The sequence below is a fragment of the Aquarana catesbeiana genome, linkage group LG13, assembly GCF_042186555.1.
Source record: "Aquarana catesbeiana isolate 2022-GZ linkage group LG13, ASM4218655v1, whole genome shotgun sequence".
Lineage (NCBI taxonomy): Eukaryota > Metazoa > Chordata > Amphibia > Anura > Ranidae > Aquarana > Aquarana catesbeiana.
The window spans coordinates 190,035,347-190,052,832 of record NC_133336.1 but is presented as its reverse complement, the minus strand read 5'-3'; the positions used below and the strand labels follow the sequence as shown (position 1 = coordinate 190,052,832).

General features: G+C 41.5%; 1 protein-coding gene across 2 annotated transcripts in view; it reads left to right on the top strand.

Annotated features, from left to right (window-relative positions):
• HJV (hemojuvelin BMP co-receptor) overlaps positions 1-15,647 on the top strand; it is a 61,199-nt gene extending 45,552 nt beyond the window's left edge. For both annotated transcript variants that reach the window (XM_073608858.1, XM_073608857.1), the window contains exons 2-4: positions 3,570-3,713; positions 8,221-8,720; positions 10,025-15,647. In XM_073608858.1, coding sequence (XP_073464959.1) covers positions 3,623-3,713; positions 8,221-8,720; positions 10,025-10,639 — 1,206 coding nt within the window. In that variant the 5' untranslated portion in view covers positions 3,570-3,622 and the 3' untranslated portion in view covers positions 10,640-15,647. The remainder of the gene's footprint in view (positions 1-3,569; positions 3,714-8,220; positions 8,721-10,024) is intronic.
• Positions 15,648-17,486: the final 1,839 nt, after the last annotated feature.

Below are 17,486 nucleotides of genomic sequence, written 5' to 3'. Positions count from 1 at the left end.
ACCCCCCTGTACAATCCCTGCAATAGTTGATTTTTTTTAAATGTTTATCAAATCACTGTTTTTATTAAAATACACTGAAATCATTTTTAGCACATGACAAACAACATGACCTACAAAATTCCTGATAAATTCCTAGTAAGGCCAAGGTTCAAATGGGGCGCTCTAAAGTGTACGTCCGTGTGAGGGCCGGGTTTACACACATGGGGATGCACAGGTGCTCTCTGTTCTCAGTTCTATTCATGTCATTTGGGATGCACAGGAAGAGGGAAGAGAAGGCAAAGCCAACAGCTGCAGGTGAGCCACAGAGGATTGGGTGCGAGGGGGGGGGGGGGACTGTACTGGGGGACAGACTGACCTGGGGGGATTATACTGGAGATTGACCTGGGGGGATTATACTGGAGACTGACCTGGGGGGATTATACTGGAGACTGACCTGGGGGGATTATACTAGAGGTCAGATTCACCTTAGGGGAGGGGGGAACTGTACTGGGGGACAGACTGACCTGCGGGGATTATACTAGGGGCTGCCACTTGTGTCCAGGTTTCAATTTGCCTGAAACCTGGACACCTGTTTCAAAACATGGACTGTCCAGGTGAATTCTGGACAGGTGGCAACCCAAACCCACAGACATGCGTTGCAGCCCAGTGCAATGTGCAATAATGCACTAATAGTGGGTTATGCTACTGTGAGCTGTCCAAATGGTGCGTGCGCAATTTTTTGGTGCGTTGGCAAGCCCATTCATTTTGAATAGGCCTCCTTAACATGGCACATGTTAATGGGTGTCAACATGCATGTGTTAATCCACCGCAACCGTATAAATCCAGCCCCAAGAAAAATGATCCTGCTGCCGATGACACATCAGAACCGACCAGGTGATCACTTCCTGTAAGGGGGTGGAAAACCGTGCTAAAGAGCAGAGACTCAAGGAATATACTACAGCTGCAGCAAAAAAAAACAACAAATATCGGTGTGGCAAATAACAATGGTAAAAAATTGTAAGTGCGCTTGCAGTAAAAATACAATATTTAGTGACATAAAAAGTGATCATAAATAATATATGAAAATGTAAAAAATGTAAAAAAAGGACCAATAAAAATGGAGGTGGATAAAGTTCATATACTCATCAGAAAGAATATTGATACAATATAATGGTCCATTCATAGAACAAAGCAGAAGAAAACACTTGATGAGGGCAAACAGATCCAATGGAAGAAGATCAAGCATCCAAAGTTCATCCACCTTCACCCAAAGAGAAAAAAGAGGGGAAGAGGGAGGTGCAGAGAGGGTTCCCGAACTGGAGGTGAATCCAAAAACGATAAGACTGTGCCCTTACCAGAAACGGTGGACCTCCTAATGAGCAAGGTCTTACTTGCAGGCAGATACAGCCCTCTGCAGGGACAGATGGACCTCCTGTGTGTCTGTATCTTTGAGCGTCTGTAGCGTTCCAGTGGAAAGCAGACGCGGAATCCCGATCTGGAAAAAAACACTCATTGGTAGGGAAGACCGTGAGTGTAAAAACCGAAAAGGACTCCAAAGGTGTAGTAGGTATAAATAAAAAGCCTTTATTGCTCAAGGAGATGAGGCGGGAAACACTCTCCGCCATAAAAACACAATAAAAAAAGTAAGCCGGTTGGTTAAAACAATAACAAACACCTGTGTACCAAGAGAACATGGGGCATAATAACGTAATGGCGTATAGTGCATAGCCACGCCCTACATGTTTCGTCATAAATGACGTCTTCAAAGGGGCACGGGCGACGCACTGAACCATCACCTTTATAGTACCGAACGGCAACCAGACCTCGTTTTCGTCTGGGCGCCGTTACGTAATTTACAGCAATACTACTTGAGAGAACACCAAGCCTCGATCTGATGTATATCACGCAGATGAAATCCTGCAGAAACGAAAGAGGGAATCGGAAGTGATATAAACAAATAAACAACTATGGATGTGTATGGAATAACACTACCAAACAAATATCCGATGTGTATATATACAAAACTTATTACAAATACTACAACCAAAGATGTAAGAACATAAATATATTAGGGTAAAAAGGTAAGACGCAAATAAAAAAAGGGGAACAAATTCAACAGTTACAGGGACATAAAGGACAAAAAAATGGCACACAAGGCACCAATTTGTCAACATAAACTATGAGACATATATTTAATAGAGACATCATATCCCGATGGTGTTCTCCCATCGAAGTTATAAATACACACAAACACACATCACTTCCTGTACTTCCTTGCTGACCTGGAACGCTGCGAAATTTCACTTGCTGGTAAGAGAGCGACATCTCATTGGTCCAGTTAGCAAGGGAAAGACTCCATAGGAAAAGTTGATGTCCAAAGTGGTCTGCAGGCAGTCGACAGTGACAGGAATGCTCATGTGACATCGGCTTTAAGGCCTATTTACACCAGCGGATGTTAGGTGTGCAGAGGCGTGGTAAAAATAGGTGACTGAGCCCCCCACCACCCATCTTAAAGTGGTTGTACATGACAGACATGAAATATGAACTACGCATATCCCTTTTTCGTGTGTACTTCTCTCTATCCAGAGCAGAAGTAAGCAATTTTTTATTTATTTTTTTAAAGTAAAAGATCAATTTTTTGGGGACCTTTTGCTTTTAAAAGTAGAGGAGAGATTTGGGGTCTTGTAGAGAGGACCTGTCATCCTTATTTCTATTACAAGAGATGTTTATATTCCTTGTAATAGAAATAAAAATGATAAAAAAAAATAAATGAAAGCACCCCCATCCCTCCTTTGCTCATGCGCAGAAGTGAACGCATACGTAAGTCGCGCTCCCGCATATGTAAGCCGTGTTCGCGCCACACATGTGAGGGATTGACGCGAATGTTACAGTGAGATCAATAATTCTAGCACTAGACCTTCTCTGTAACTCTAAACTGGTAACCTGAAAAAATGTTTAACGCTATGCCTATAGAGATTTTTAAGCATTGTAGTTTATCACCATTATAATAATTAAAAGAAAATGTAGACAATGAGATTGAATGAAACATGAATCTAGAGCTCCCCCTATTGGTGAATTTACAAATCTCTATAGTCAATACAATTACTATATAGCAATAGAGATCAAATTATAAAAATAGAAGTCACACCAAAATGTACTTTAAAACCTTAAATACAGCTAAAGTTATTCAAATTGGGGGGGGGGGTGGCATTTTATGATTGAAAAAATGTATAAGGAGCACTCTATTGGGCAATCTGTATGGGGGAAACACAGTGCATATCAATATATGGTGCACAGTGGGCTGTAGGGTATAAAGTGCATCAGCCATGTATGGCAACACAATGTCATTTACCTACAGTCATCCTTTATAGGGATTCAACCCTTTCAGGGCAAAGTGACAGGTCCCCTTAAAAGCCTACCCACTGATACCCAACGTCACCGCGTTCCCCTGCCGCTCCATTCTATCTGATTTGAGTTCAGCTTTAAAGGACTTTAAGACACAATTTTATTCTATTTCTTTAGTTCTTCTACAAAAGCATTCATTTTTTTTCTAAGCAAACTAATTCTAATCAATGACTTTAAATTGGCAGGTGGAGGATGACCGGTTAAGAGTGACCACCGTGGCCGATGTGAATGGACTGTGATGGGTAGACCGACCACCAGGTATCTTCTGCTGAGAACTTTGCCCAGTGTCCTCCTCAAGACCGTGCTGCTTCTGGTTTTCTGCAATCAGGGTAAGTGCGATGTTGTGCAATCTAAGGGAAGGCTTCAGGGCCACCTTAAAGGTAAGACTCTATAGGGAGCATCTTTGGGCCCCAAAATAAAGGGTACCTAAAAATAAAGGGTACTTAAAAATATAAGCATGGACAGGTATTCTAAATCAGCAGTCAAGGTTGCCACCTAATCATTCTAAATGTATCTTAAGGACATTACTTTTTATTGTAAAGCGCAGCACTAAAGTGGACCTGCCATTAAAATTCACACTACATAAAACAGTATGGCACAGGTCAGTATAACCAAATCACATTCTTTTGAGTAAAATAAAAATTATTTAACGCTGAATTCCTGGAATTCAGCTACCTTGTAAAGCTGCAGACATACCATTAGTTAAGTCTAAGGAGGTGCCTGCCGCCCCATAGACTTATCTCTATTATTCACATTTGACAGGTTTATTGTACTCCAGGAAAATAATCTCCGGAGCTGCTCACTGTGGTCTCAGTTACTTTATGAGCAGTTGCTGGAACTGCCCTGTTGCCCTCCCCTCCTTTTGCCCATTCACAGAAGTCTTTGTAATATGTGAACTCATTCACAAGATACAAAGGTTTCTGTTAAGGGGCAGCAGAGGGTAGGGGCGGGGCGCTCTGATGCTGCTCACTGTAGTCTCGGTTCCTTCAAGAGCAGAGTCGCTGGAACTGCTATGCCTGCTCCACCACTCCTTCTGCAGATTCACAGAAGCCTTTGTATTATGTGAACTCATTCACAAAATACAAAGGCTTCTTTGAATGGGCAGCAGAGGGGAGGGGTGGGGAGCTCCGACACTGCTCACTATAGTCTTGGTTCCTTCAAGAGCAGAGTCATTGGAACTATACCTCATAATTTTTTGAGATGGGAACGAGGGATACCTAATAGCTAAAGTATGTAGGCATAGGACACCCCCCTACCATGAGAATTAGACAAAAAAAAATTAGTTAAACCCATAAGTACTTTTTTTACCACCACTATTCCTTTATATTGGCTTTTAAAATTTACCAATGCAGCAATTTAGAAATTGGATGGAAGGTTTAGCACTGGGAATAAGATAAAAAGTTCATTTTATATACAACTATATAGATCAGACCAAAATGAGGGACAAATGATTAGAAAAGAGGGACAAAGGGACTTTGTTGCAAATCAAGGAAAGTCCCTCAAAATCAGGGAAAGTTGAGAGCTATGCTGGAACTGCTATGCCTGCTTCTCCCCTACTTCTGCCCATTCACAGAAGCCTTTGTAAAATGTGAACTAATTCACAAAGCACAAAGGCTTCTGTGGGTGGGCAGCAAAGGGGAGGGGTGGAAATAGCTGCGCTGTGTGCTTCTCGCCTCTCACAACCTGCGTGTGTCCTGCCACATAATAGAGATAGGTCCTGGAGGTGACATCCACCTAACTGGACTTAACTCATAGTGTGCCTGCACTTTTTGGAAACTTGCTGAATTTCTAGAATTCAGCTTTAAAGTGTTACTAAAGGCACAACTTTTTTTTTTTACATTTTGGATAGAGTAAGGTAAGGTTATCACCCCTGGTGGTTTTATTTTTGCAATCTGTGTCCCACTGAGGAGATTTCCTTTTACTTCCTTTTCCCAAAGCCAAAAAAGGGGAGTGAGAGGAAATCCCTCCAAAGTGAGGGAACCCTGTGGTGTCACCAGAACTAAGTTTCCCCATTGGAAAAGCTCCCCTCTGTTAGTGTTCTGATTTCAACCCAAAATGTGTGATTTTCTTTCACTTTCAGTAAACAGTCTTTGAATAGTGCCTGTGCTGAGCGGGCAGCCTCTTGTGTTCAGTAAGCAGCAGGACAGCGGCTCAGCATAGGACCTGGAAGCTAGTGGAGATCACTGGTGACAGATGACAGGGGAGGAGCTCCAGCACACAGCCTGTGATTGACAGCCTCAGCTCTGTTCCTGTGTGATGGGGGGGGGGGTCCCTTCCCTCCAGTCAGCTCTCACTGAGATCTACTGAGTGTAACTTCACCTGCTTTCTGAAAGCTCAGACAAGCTGTATAAATTCTGCACTTTGAATCACTGTAGACATGAGAGCCGCAGATAAACAAGTACAACTTATGTAGGAGGATTTGTTTCATCTCTGTGTATCACCTGAGGCCAATCACTTCACTGAGTATGTCTAAGGGTTTACAACCACTTTAAATCAAGGGATCAGCAATGGAAGTAGTGTCTACATGCGTAGTGAACAAATATGGCTGCCCCATGTACATATACAGTGCCTTGAAAAAGTATTCATACCTTTTGAAATTGTCCACATTTTTTCATGTTACAACCAAAAACGTAAATGGATTTTATTGAGATTTTATGTGATAGACCAATACAAAGTGGCACATAATTGTGAAGTGGAAGGAAAATGATAAATGGTTTTCAACATTTTTTACAAATAAATATGTGAAAGGTGTGGTGTACATTTGTATTCAGCCTCCCTGAGTCAATACTTTGTAGAACCACCTTTCACTGCAATCACAGCTGCAAGTCTTTTTGGGGATGTCTCTACCAGCTCTGCACATCTTGCCCATTCTTCTTTGCAAAATAGCTCAAGCTCTGTCAGATTGGATGGAGAGCGTCAGTGAACAGCAATTTTCAAGTCTTACCACAGATTCTCAATGTGATTTAGGTCTGGACTTTGACTGGGCCATTCCAACACATGAATATGCTTTGATCTAAACCATTCCATTGTAGCTCTGGCTGTATGTTTAGGGTCGCTGTCCTGCTAGAAGGTGAACCTCCACCCCAGTCTCAAGTCTTTTGCAGATTCTAACAGGTTTTCTTCTAAGGTTACCCACAGTGGGGATGGTGTGTTCAGGGTGATGTGCAGTGTTAGTTTTCCGCCACACACAGCATTTTGCTTTTAGACCAAAAAGTTCAATTTTGGTCTCATCTGACCAGAGCACCTTCTTCCACATGTTTGCTGTGTCCCCCACATGGCTTATCGCAAACTGCAAATGGGACTTCTTATGTATTTCTTTCAACAAAGGCTTTCTTCTTGCCACTGTTCCATAAGGCTCGATTCACACCTATGCATGTTGCTTTTGAGCGTTTTTGGAGGTTTTTTTTCATGCTTGCCGCGTTTTTGAGCCGCGTTTTAGCGGCGTTTTTGCCGCGTTTTTGCCGCGATTTGCGTTTTTCCTTTTTTTTTTTCTCATTTTTTTTTACAGTCTTACAAAAAAATTACAAAAAAAAAAAAAAAAACGGCAAAAACGCACCAAAAACGCACCAAAAACGCATCAAAAACGCTGCAAAAAAGGTGCACTTGCGTTTTTGATGCTTGTCCATTGAAAACCATTACATGCAAAACGCTGCATTTTGCATGAGAAAAAGTCCCCGACCCTTTCCAAAAACGCGGAGATACAAAAAAGCATTGATGTGAACATGTTCCATAGGAACCCATGTTAAAAAATTCCCGTGCATTTCTGCAAAATGCAAAATGCATCAAAAAACGCGCTAGTGTGAATGGGGCCTAAAGGCCAGATTTGTGGAGAACACGACTAATAGTTGTCCTGTGGACAGATTCTGTCACCTGAGCTGTGGATCTCTGCAGCTCCTCCAGAGTTACCATGGACCTCTTGGCTGCTTCTCTGATTAATGTTCTCCTTGCCCGGCCTGTCAGTTTAGGTGGACGGCCATGTCTTGGTAGGTTTGCAGTTGTGCCATACTCTTTTCATTTTTGGATGATGGATTGAACAGTGCTCCATGAGATGTTCAAAGCTTGGGATATTTTTTTCCTAACCTAACCCTGCTTTAAACTTCTGCACAACTTTATCACTGACCTGCCTGGTGTGTTCCTTGGCCTTCATGATGCTGTTTGTTCACTAAGGTTCTCTAACAAACCTCCGAGGACTTCACAGAACAGCTGTATTTATACTGAGATTAAATTACACACAGGTGGACTTTATTTATTAATTAGGTGACCTATGAAGGCAATTGGTTCCACTAGATTCTAGTTAGGGGTATCGGAGCAAAGGGGACTGAATACAAATGCCCCCCACACTTTTTACATAAAAAATTTTGAAAACCATTTATCATTTTCCTTCCACTTTACAATTATGAATATGTGTCACTTTGTGTTGGTCTATCACATAAAATCCCAATAAAATACATTTATGTGTTTGGCTGTAACATGACAAAATGTGGAAAATGTCAAGGGGTATGAATACTTTTTCAAGGCACTGTACATTTACAAACTATACATAGAAAACAGGTTCTTAAAGTAGGACCAGGTTTAAAAATGAGCAGGAAAGGTTTTTATTGCAAAGCCTCTTTTGGCAGGAAGTTGGCCCAGCTGTATTGTTTAACCACAGCACAAAAAAAGTCAGGTCATAAGTTAGGCTCTGCTGTCTGGCAGGGCAGTGTAAATCTCAGTACCGGATAGACAGAAATATAAATCCTTTGGCAGGCAAATTATTTAGCAGATATATATATTTTAACTCTGCGATTTGAAAAAGTATAAATTTTGCTAACATGTCCGTCTTTTTCCTTTGTACAGTGGATGCACAGTGCAAGATCGTGAAATGTAACACGGAATATGTTGCTGCCGTATCCAACTCAAAGACCTCCAACAAGAACGCGGTGAACTGCAACGCCTTGCGCTCCTACTCCCAGTGCACCCGTAACACGGCTCGGACCTGCCGCGGAGACCTGGTCTACCACTCTGCCGTGCACATCATCGAGGACCGCATGATGCAGTTCAACTGCTCCAAAGCGGGACCCACCAACCCGCCGCGGAGGCAGCCTCCACCTCCTCCTCCCGATGGACCCATGAAACAAGCCTGTGATTACGAGAAGGTCTACCAGGAGAAGAATGGGAGCGAACCCAAATATGTGCACTGCGGGGTCTTCGGGGACCCACACGTACGGACTTTCGGTGGTGACTTCCATACCTGCAGTGTGAAGGGGTCCTGGCCTCTCTTGGACAATGAATATCTGTTTGTTCAGGCCACCAGCTTACCGGTGTCTCCGTTCTCCAATGCTACGGTAACAAGCAAGGTAAAGAAAAACTACACATAACCTTTTGTATCAGCCCTGGCCTCCATACAGCTGAATGTCCCTGCCTTGTCCCTGTAGGGTTAATTTGGTCATAAATCAAAGAATTGCAAGTATGGCAATACTTGCCATACCATACCTGTGGTATCCCCGTGGAAGCTGGAAACCACTATGGTAGGCACCACTACTACAGTGATCTCCGCTAGCATCCGGATTCCATACCAAACATTTGCCCTTATACTGCTGGGTTCACTCAATCAGCACAGGCACCATTCAGAGAACACTTTTCATTTTCTCAAACAATACAAAGTGTTCTCTGAAAGGATGAGGTGGAGATCACTGCCCGGCCTCTCTATCTCATCCAGTCAGAGAGCGCCTTGCATTACTCACACAATAAATGTATGGGAATGCAAATTATGTATTGAAATGCTGGAAGGCTCTGGATGGGGCTGGGTGTCACTGTGGGGCACTAGGGGTTCTGGAGTGGGTTAGGGGACACTGCAGCAGACCTGGTAGCCCTATAGGAGATAGGGTTTCTGAAGGATGCTGGGGTCTCTCCAGATTGATGATGTTTATTAAGAGCACTGCACAGGATAGGAGATACCCGGTGATTTTGGGAGGTACTGTGGGACACTGTTGGAGGTTAAGGGCATTATGGGGGACTGAAGGCTCTGCAGCTGCCTGGGGGGGGGGGGTACTGTAGGGGCTGAGAGCTCTCTGGGGACCTAGGGGCAGTAAGTGGGCTTGCAGGACACTGTGGGCAGTTATGGGAGGGTGGGGCACTATGGGAGCTAGGGGGCACTGTGGTAGGTTAGGGACTTACCAGCTGGCTGGGGACTTGAGAGGAGGGAGGCCATGACATGATGGTTTGGAACTACAGCTTTATGTCGTACCTCTTTTGTTAGAGAGATGTTTGAAAGATCCTTCTCTGACCACACAGTTCCCTCTGCTGACTGAGGTCAGGAGCTGAGGAGCAGATGGGGGATCCAGTTGCACACTAAGGAAGTTCTACCTCTTCCCTTTAGAAAGTTTATGCTTGCCAGTTGAATATACAATGACGTTTGTCTTATTTTGAATTTTTTAAATGTTTATGTGGATGGGTAGTGACTTAAAAATGTTTTTTAGACATCCATTTGTTTTTGTCCACATTGGACATTAAAGATTGACCAGAAATAATGCTGAGCAGGGCTTGTACCAATATTATCTAATAGTATCTTTTGTTATATTTGCTAAAAGATGCCCCATGTTTGATTTTATTTTTAATCATCGGATCCTCGTTGCATTTCTTGAATCCCTTCTTTTCACAGCTAACAATTATCTTCAAGAACATGAAGCAGTGCATCGACCAGAAGGTCTACCAGGCAGAAGTTGGCAACATGCCTGCAGCATTTGACGATGGCTCTGTGAATGGGGGCCGGAGAGCAGGTGGAAGCAGCCTAACCATCCATGAAAGAGAGCCTGGGAAATACATTGAAATCCAGGCGGCGTATATTGGCACCACTATCCGCATACGACAGCTGGACAGGCAGCTGTCCTTCTCCTTACGTATGGCCAAGGAGATCTCACAGGCCTTTCCAGAGGAGCAAGACCTCCAGCTCTGTGTAGGTGGCTGCCCATCCAGCCAGTGGATATCTAGAACTAAGGACCTCGGTAGGACAACAGCCATGGACCTGAAGACAGCCAGATCCCTCTGTGGGGAGAAATTGACCGTAGAAGACGTTTACTTTCAGTCTTGCGTGTTTGACCTGATGGCATCAGGAAATAGCAATTTGACATATGCGGCTTATCACGCCTTAGAAGATGCAAGGGATTTCCATCCTGAACCTGGAACATTACATATATTCAGCAGAGGGGAAAGCAGTCACTGTTTATCTGTTGCTGCTCTTGTCTTGTTGTCGGGTGTTCTGGTGTGGCTGAGCTGAGGACCTTGAACCTGGAAATGTGGACCTGTACAAACTAGTCATGAATGTGAATATAAGAATCCCGAGAAATATGATGAATGTTGGATATTTAAAAATTTGACTCCTTGTTTAAAGACGTTCTCCTGTGAAGAGGGCTGTTTGGTGTTTTGCACTCATTAACTTTAACAGGGGGCTGTGTGTTATTCTGATCTCTAACCTGAGACAAACTAGTCCAAGACAGGTTGGTTGTATGGAAAGGTGACCCTACAGATAACTATTAATGTCTTTGAGTATCAAAGGTGGAAATCTCATTAAAAACCTAATGTCTCAGCATGGTTCCAGAGCCAGGTTCAGGCTTCCCACCGCCCTCATCTATAAGTTAACGAGCTAAAAGTTGTAAATCGCCGCATAGCCCCCTCCATAAGTGGAAAGAGTTTAACTCTTTTCCTATGAGCATCTTTGCTGTTATAACTTTTTATTTATTTATGCAAAGTAATATATAGTTTAAAATGAAAACCTTCAGTAGCACAAAAAAAAAACACATAACTGCAGTTAAAGAAATAATACAAGCCCAAATCTACCTGACCTAATTAATGCTGTTAAGCAGGGCCAGAAAAATATCAACTTTTCAAATAGAATTTGTTAACCATGTTGTTCCTTTGAGATTTTACTGGTATTGATGGTGCTTAGTGGTAAATGTAATGGGAGAGCCACAGACTGGTGGATGGTATGACAGTAAAGGTATTCTGTAGACCAGTCATTCTCAACCAGGGTTCTGTGGAGCCCTATGGGTTCTTCCAGAGGTTGCTAGGGGTTCCTTGAGCTGTGGTTAATGGGCCAACACCACTTGCTAAAGCCAGCAGCATGATCCCAATTTGTCTTTTTAGGTGTTCCTAATGGTGGCACCACTGACTATCACTGTAAGGGTTGCATTCTTACTAATGATCACCATTGTAAGGGTAATTTTCCCATAGACCCCCAATAAATTGGTTTTAGTAAGGTTTCCTCAAGACCTTAAAATTATTTTAGGGATTCCTCTGGGGTAAAAATATTTGAGAAAGGCTGCTGTAGACAAAGGATAAGTGTACTGCTAAAGTACATTAGCTTTTCTAATATAAACATGCAGGCCAATGAATTAGGTGTGAAAATATTACCCTTTTCCCTCCATTCCCCATCTTTGAGAACCATCAAGGGCCCAGCAACCTCAGATCTCTGTTTGGATTTACATTGTGTTGTATTTTAAACATACAGGTAAGTATGATCTGACCTTTATGTGCAGGTTTATTTAGGTGGGCCCAAACCCTCATTGCATGTCACCGTTCCACTACCCAACCCCCTTCCTGCTGTCATAACATGTAAAACGTTGTTACACAAGTACAGATAATTGTCTGCTGCACCTCCAGGCACAAACTGGTTGTGGCTGCTGAAGAAGAGTTTTATATAGAGGATTACATGACCACTCTCAGCAAATGTGCTTATTTAGAGCCATTAATTGGTCAAAAGTGGCCACCTTCCCAAGCAACTCCATTTTAGCACCCACAGCCAACTGTTAGGGCAACATGGGGTGTGTAAAGAGGGTAACATGAACTAATAGTTGAGGTCCACTTTAAACAAAGCATTTAATATGAAGGATGATACCTAGTCGGTCGCCTTTACTGGAGAACATGTTTTTTTACTCAATTTTCATAAACACACATATTTATTTTTTACATTATCACACAGGTGAACATATCCTTTGAAAACAGAGCAATGTTTTCAGTATAATTACATTTCAAAGTAACTTTGTTTTAAACTGTTCTTCATTGTTGCATTGGACAGATTTACCAGATGTAATAATCCAGCAGTTAAAGGGGTGGTTAAGTACATTCAACAAAGAATCCACTAGAAGTATTAAGCACAGTTGAAGGGTTGGTTGGGTGCAATCAGCAAAGAATCCACTAGATGTGTTAATCTAACACAGTTAAAGGGTTGGTTAGGTAAATTCAACAAAGAATCCTCTAGATGTATTAATCCAGCACAGTTGAAGGGTTGGTCGAGTATACTCAACAAAGAATCCACTAGAATTCAGCACAGTTTAAGGGTTGGTTGGGTAAACGCAACAAAGAATCCACTAGATATATTATTCCAGCACAGTTGAAGGGTTGGTCGAGTATACTCAACAAAGAATCCATTAGAATCCAGCACAGCTAAAGGCTTGATTGGGTAAACTCAACAAAGAATGCACTAAGTAACTTTGTTTTAAAATGTTCTTCATTGTTGCATTGGACAGATTTACCATATTTAATAATCCAACAGTTAAAGGGGTAGTTAGGTACATTCAACAAAGACTCCACTCGAATCTAGCACAGTTGAAGGGTTAGTTGGGTACAATCAGCAAATAATCCACTAGATGTGTTAATCCAACACAGTTGAAGGTTTGGTTAGGTAAATTCAACAAAGAATCCACTAGATGTATTAATCCAGCACAGTTGAAGAGTTGGTCGAGTATACTCAACAAAGAATCCACTAGAATTCAGCACAGTTGAAGGGGTGGTTGGGTACACTCAACACAGAATCCACTAGATTTATTAATCCAGCACAGTTGAAGGGATAGTTGGGTACACTCAACAAAGAATCCACCAGATGTATTAATCCAGCACAGTTGAAGAGCTGGCCAAGTACACTCAACAAAGAATCCACCAGATGTATTAATTCAGCATAGTTGAAGGGTTGGTTGGATACACTCAACAGAGAAACCCCTAGATGTATTAATCCAGCACAGTTAAAGGGTTGGTTGAATACACTCAACAAAGAATCCACCAGATGTTTTAATTCAGCATAGTTAAAGGGTTGTTTGGGTACACTCAACAAAGAATCCATCAGATGTATTAATCCAGCACAGTTGAAGTATTGGTTGGATACACTCAACAAAGAATCCATCAGATGTATTAATCTATCACAGTCGAAGATTTATTTGGGCGTGCTCAACAAAGAATCCACTAGATGTATTTATCCAGGACAGTTGAAGGATTGGTTGAGTACACTCAACAAAGGATCTACTAGATGTTATTAATCCAGGACAGTTGAAAGGTTGGTCAAGTACACGTAACAAAGAATCTACTAGATGTTATTAATCCAGCACAGTTGGCTGAGTACACTCAACAAAGAATCCATCAGATGTATTAATCCAGCACAGTCGAAGGGTTGGTTGGGCACACTCAACAAAGAATCTAGTAGATGTATTAATCCAGCACAGTTGAAGGGTTGGTTGAGTATACTCAAGTTGTATCTAACATGTTCTTCATGTAATCTACACAGAAGGCAAGCCTTCCCATCTACAGTGCATAGTCCTTGAGATGAGATCAGGAGCTTTTAGAAAAATAACAAAATAATAAAAATAATACTGTAAATGTATTTTTGTTATCTTCATCACATTCAGATACTGTATATAGAAGGTATAAAAGAAGATTGTTTGTCTCTAAAACCCAGTAGCCTCTAATAAGCCACTGGGAACTGGAGCTGGCAATCACCTGTGGCTCTGGTGATTAAAAACTTTGCAAGCCCTTGAAATTTGGAATCTCTGAACTAGAAGTCTCTTTGAAGTCAACAGGAACCCAAATAAGTATATGTTATAGGGCACTTCTTTTAAAAACTCTATTAGGGAAACTAAAATAGAAGGTTGGGACCTGGTGAAATTGTCAGTCAAGCTAAGGGTGCCCCAAGCAACAGCAGAAACAGATATAAGGCAGAAACAGCCTTTGGTCCCTTTCTTCCTAAAGCCTTTTGGAAATCCGAACAGACAAAAATATTGGGAATTCCGATTTGGTTCCTGACATCTGAATTCATGAAATTCAGTCCAAATCTAATGTCATCTGAATTTGGAGATCAACTCGATTGAGAACAGAAAATGGAGGTGGGTAGTAGGAGGCCCTTCCTCAAATACAGAGTGCAATAATAATTGTACATATGTCAATGTTCCTGGCAGTTTTGGAGATTTCCATCAGTTTTAAACCAAATGTGTTAAAAATCTATTGAATCCACCACCTTGGTGGCTCTAAAGTATTTTCAATATCTTAACCCAGAATCCTGAATGTTCATAGTAGGATTAGATAGCAGAGCCCAATAGCTTACTTTCCTCTGGCTCCCCAGGAGGGCCCCTGAGGACCACGGCCCTCGAGCTGTTGCGGAACTACACAGCCCATGAGGCATTGTAAAACTCTGACATTTACAGCCATGACTAGGTATGATGGGAATTGCAGTTCCTGAACAACTGGAGGGCAATAGCTTGGAGACCCCTGGCTAAGTCAATCCACAAGCAGACAGCCTGCAGGCAAATTACCTGCTGGTGGACTGGATTGTCATGCCAGCAGCCTGTTGCATGGAATATGGTATCCCCAGTTAAGTCCTCTCATGTAGTGCAATAGATTTCACATGAGACCCTTGGAAGTCTAAAGGAATGCATATGGAGCAATGGCTGTCATTGCAAGAACAGGAATCATATCATTACGTGTTGATAATAGCAAATCATTGCATTTATCCCTTTATCAACCTAAAGATTACAGCAGATGCTCTGGAATGGCATATCCCAATATCTTCAGATCAGAAGCTACAGTATTAAATAATTACACTTATATTTTATACAGTCCTTGTAATGTATATATGCAGACCATGAGGAATTTATTTTTTTTTGCTCAACAACACTGGAGTGTTTTACTGTAAAACAAAGAGGCCCACACACCCACACAAACACCACAAGGTGACAGCAATACATAGGTTATCTTTAAATATTTTTCAATCATAAAAAATTCTAAAAAAAATATTTAATATATTTAAATAGAATGAACTAAAAAAAAGAAAAAAGAAAAACAACTATTATATTTTTGTAAAAAATAAAAATGCTTTTATACAAGGTATATTGATTGCGATTGGAGAGATGTTTAGTTTTGTAAAAAAATAAATTGTCTTTCCTATCCTATGAATTGACATTGTATATTTGAATATTTTTGAAGTTGAATTGTAGATACTAATTTAAAGTGGAATATCCCTTAAATCTTGTGCTGTTTCGTTCTCTTTTTTTTTTCCTGAAATATTCTGAAGATACATATATATATATAATTGCTATTGATATAAAACAACTGAGTACTGTCTCTGTGATACTTTTGTGTGTGTTTATATATAATATATCATGTACATACTGTCTATACAGTATCTCACAAAAGTGAGTACACCCCTCACATATTTGTAAATATTTTATTCTATCTTTTCATGTGACAACACTGAAGAAATGACACTTTGCTACAATGTAAAGTAGTGAGTGTACAGCTTGTATAACAGTGTAAATTTGCTGTCCCCTCAAAATAACTCAACACACAGCCATTAATGTCTAAACCGCTGGCAACAAAAGTGAGTACACCCCAAAGTGAAAATGTCCAAATTGGACCCAAAGTGTCAATATTTTGTGTGGTCACCATTATATTCCAACACTGCCTTTCCCTCTTGGGCATGAAGTTCACCAGAGCTTCACAGGTTGCCACTGGAGTCCTCTTCCACTCCTCCATGATGACATCACGGAGCAGTGGATGTTAGAGACCTTGGGCTCCTCCACCTTCCGATGCCCCACAGATGCTCAATAGGGTTTAGGTCTGGAGACATGCTTGGCCAGTCCATCAGCTTTACCTTCAGCTTCTTTAGCAAGGCAGTGGTCGTCTTGGAGGTGTGTTTGGGGTCGTTATCATGTTGGAATACTGCCCTGCGGCCCAGTCTCTGAAGGGAGGGGCTCATGCTCTGCTTCAGTATGTTACAGTACATAGAAACAAAAAGTGTATATTAGGCCTATAATACACCGCTCAGCGCCACAGAACACCAGCCACTATTCCAAAGTAGCCAACATATAAGATGACATAATAAAAATATACCTTCCAAAACACCCAAATGGTTTAAAACTAAGGGTGTGGAGACTAAGCTGATGTTTAAAAAACAATAAATACACACAATAGTATATAAAAAAAGTATGATCAGTAAATGTAATAGTCATATACTAAAACAGCGCTAATGTTGAGCACATATAAACGAAAAGATAATGTGTGGCCAACTTCACACAAAAAGTCCTTAGGAATAGTGAAGTACAAACAGTGGTTCAGAGAGTGTTCAAAGTAGATCCTATAGAATGTCACAGCGTGCACCTTCCACCGATCACTCCAATTCCACCATGCGTGAACACACTCCCCTCAGGGGATCAAACTCACCAGAGCTAAATTAAATAAGAGCCTCCAAGGGAAAAAAATCTCTGGGCCAAACTGATAACAACACTTTTCCAGGAGATAAGTAGATGGTAGGGCTCCAAGAAGGATCATAAACAAAAGAAAGCGCATATAGCGTAATTCCGTTTATTGATAATAAAAACCCATGACATCATACATCCCCCATCAATATATACGTACTAGACAAAGGCAGTCATAAAGCAAAAAGGAGTGAAAATCAACGTGCACTGCACCGTAGGACCTTCGGTCATCCCGTCTCGGCAATCAAGGAGCGAGAGAATCACTTCCTCGTTCCGGGTCTGACAACGATGGAGCGCACGCGTCACTTCCGGCGTCGTGTAGGTCACGCCCTGACGCACTGACGCGTTTCGTCATATCTTGACTTCAACAGAGACGCCCTGAGAGAGTGAGAGCGATAACACCAACTTTAACACACCTGCTCCCCATTCGCACCTGAGACCTTGTAACACTAGCAAGTCACATGAGTGGTGTTGCACTCTCAGTATTAATTAATCAAATAATATCTACACAGCTACACACATATGGAATCAATCCTAAATGCTAATAGCTCAGTATTCAGATAAATAAAATATAATAAATAAATAATAAATAAAATAATAAATAATAAA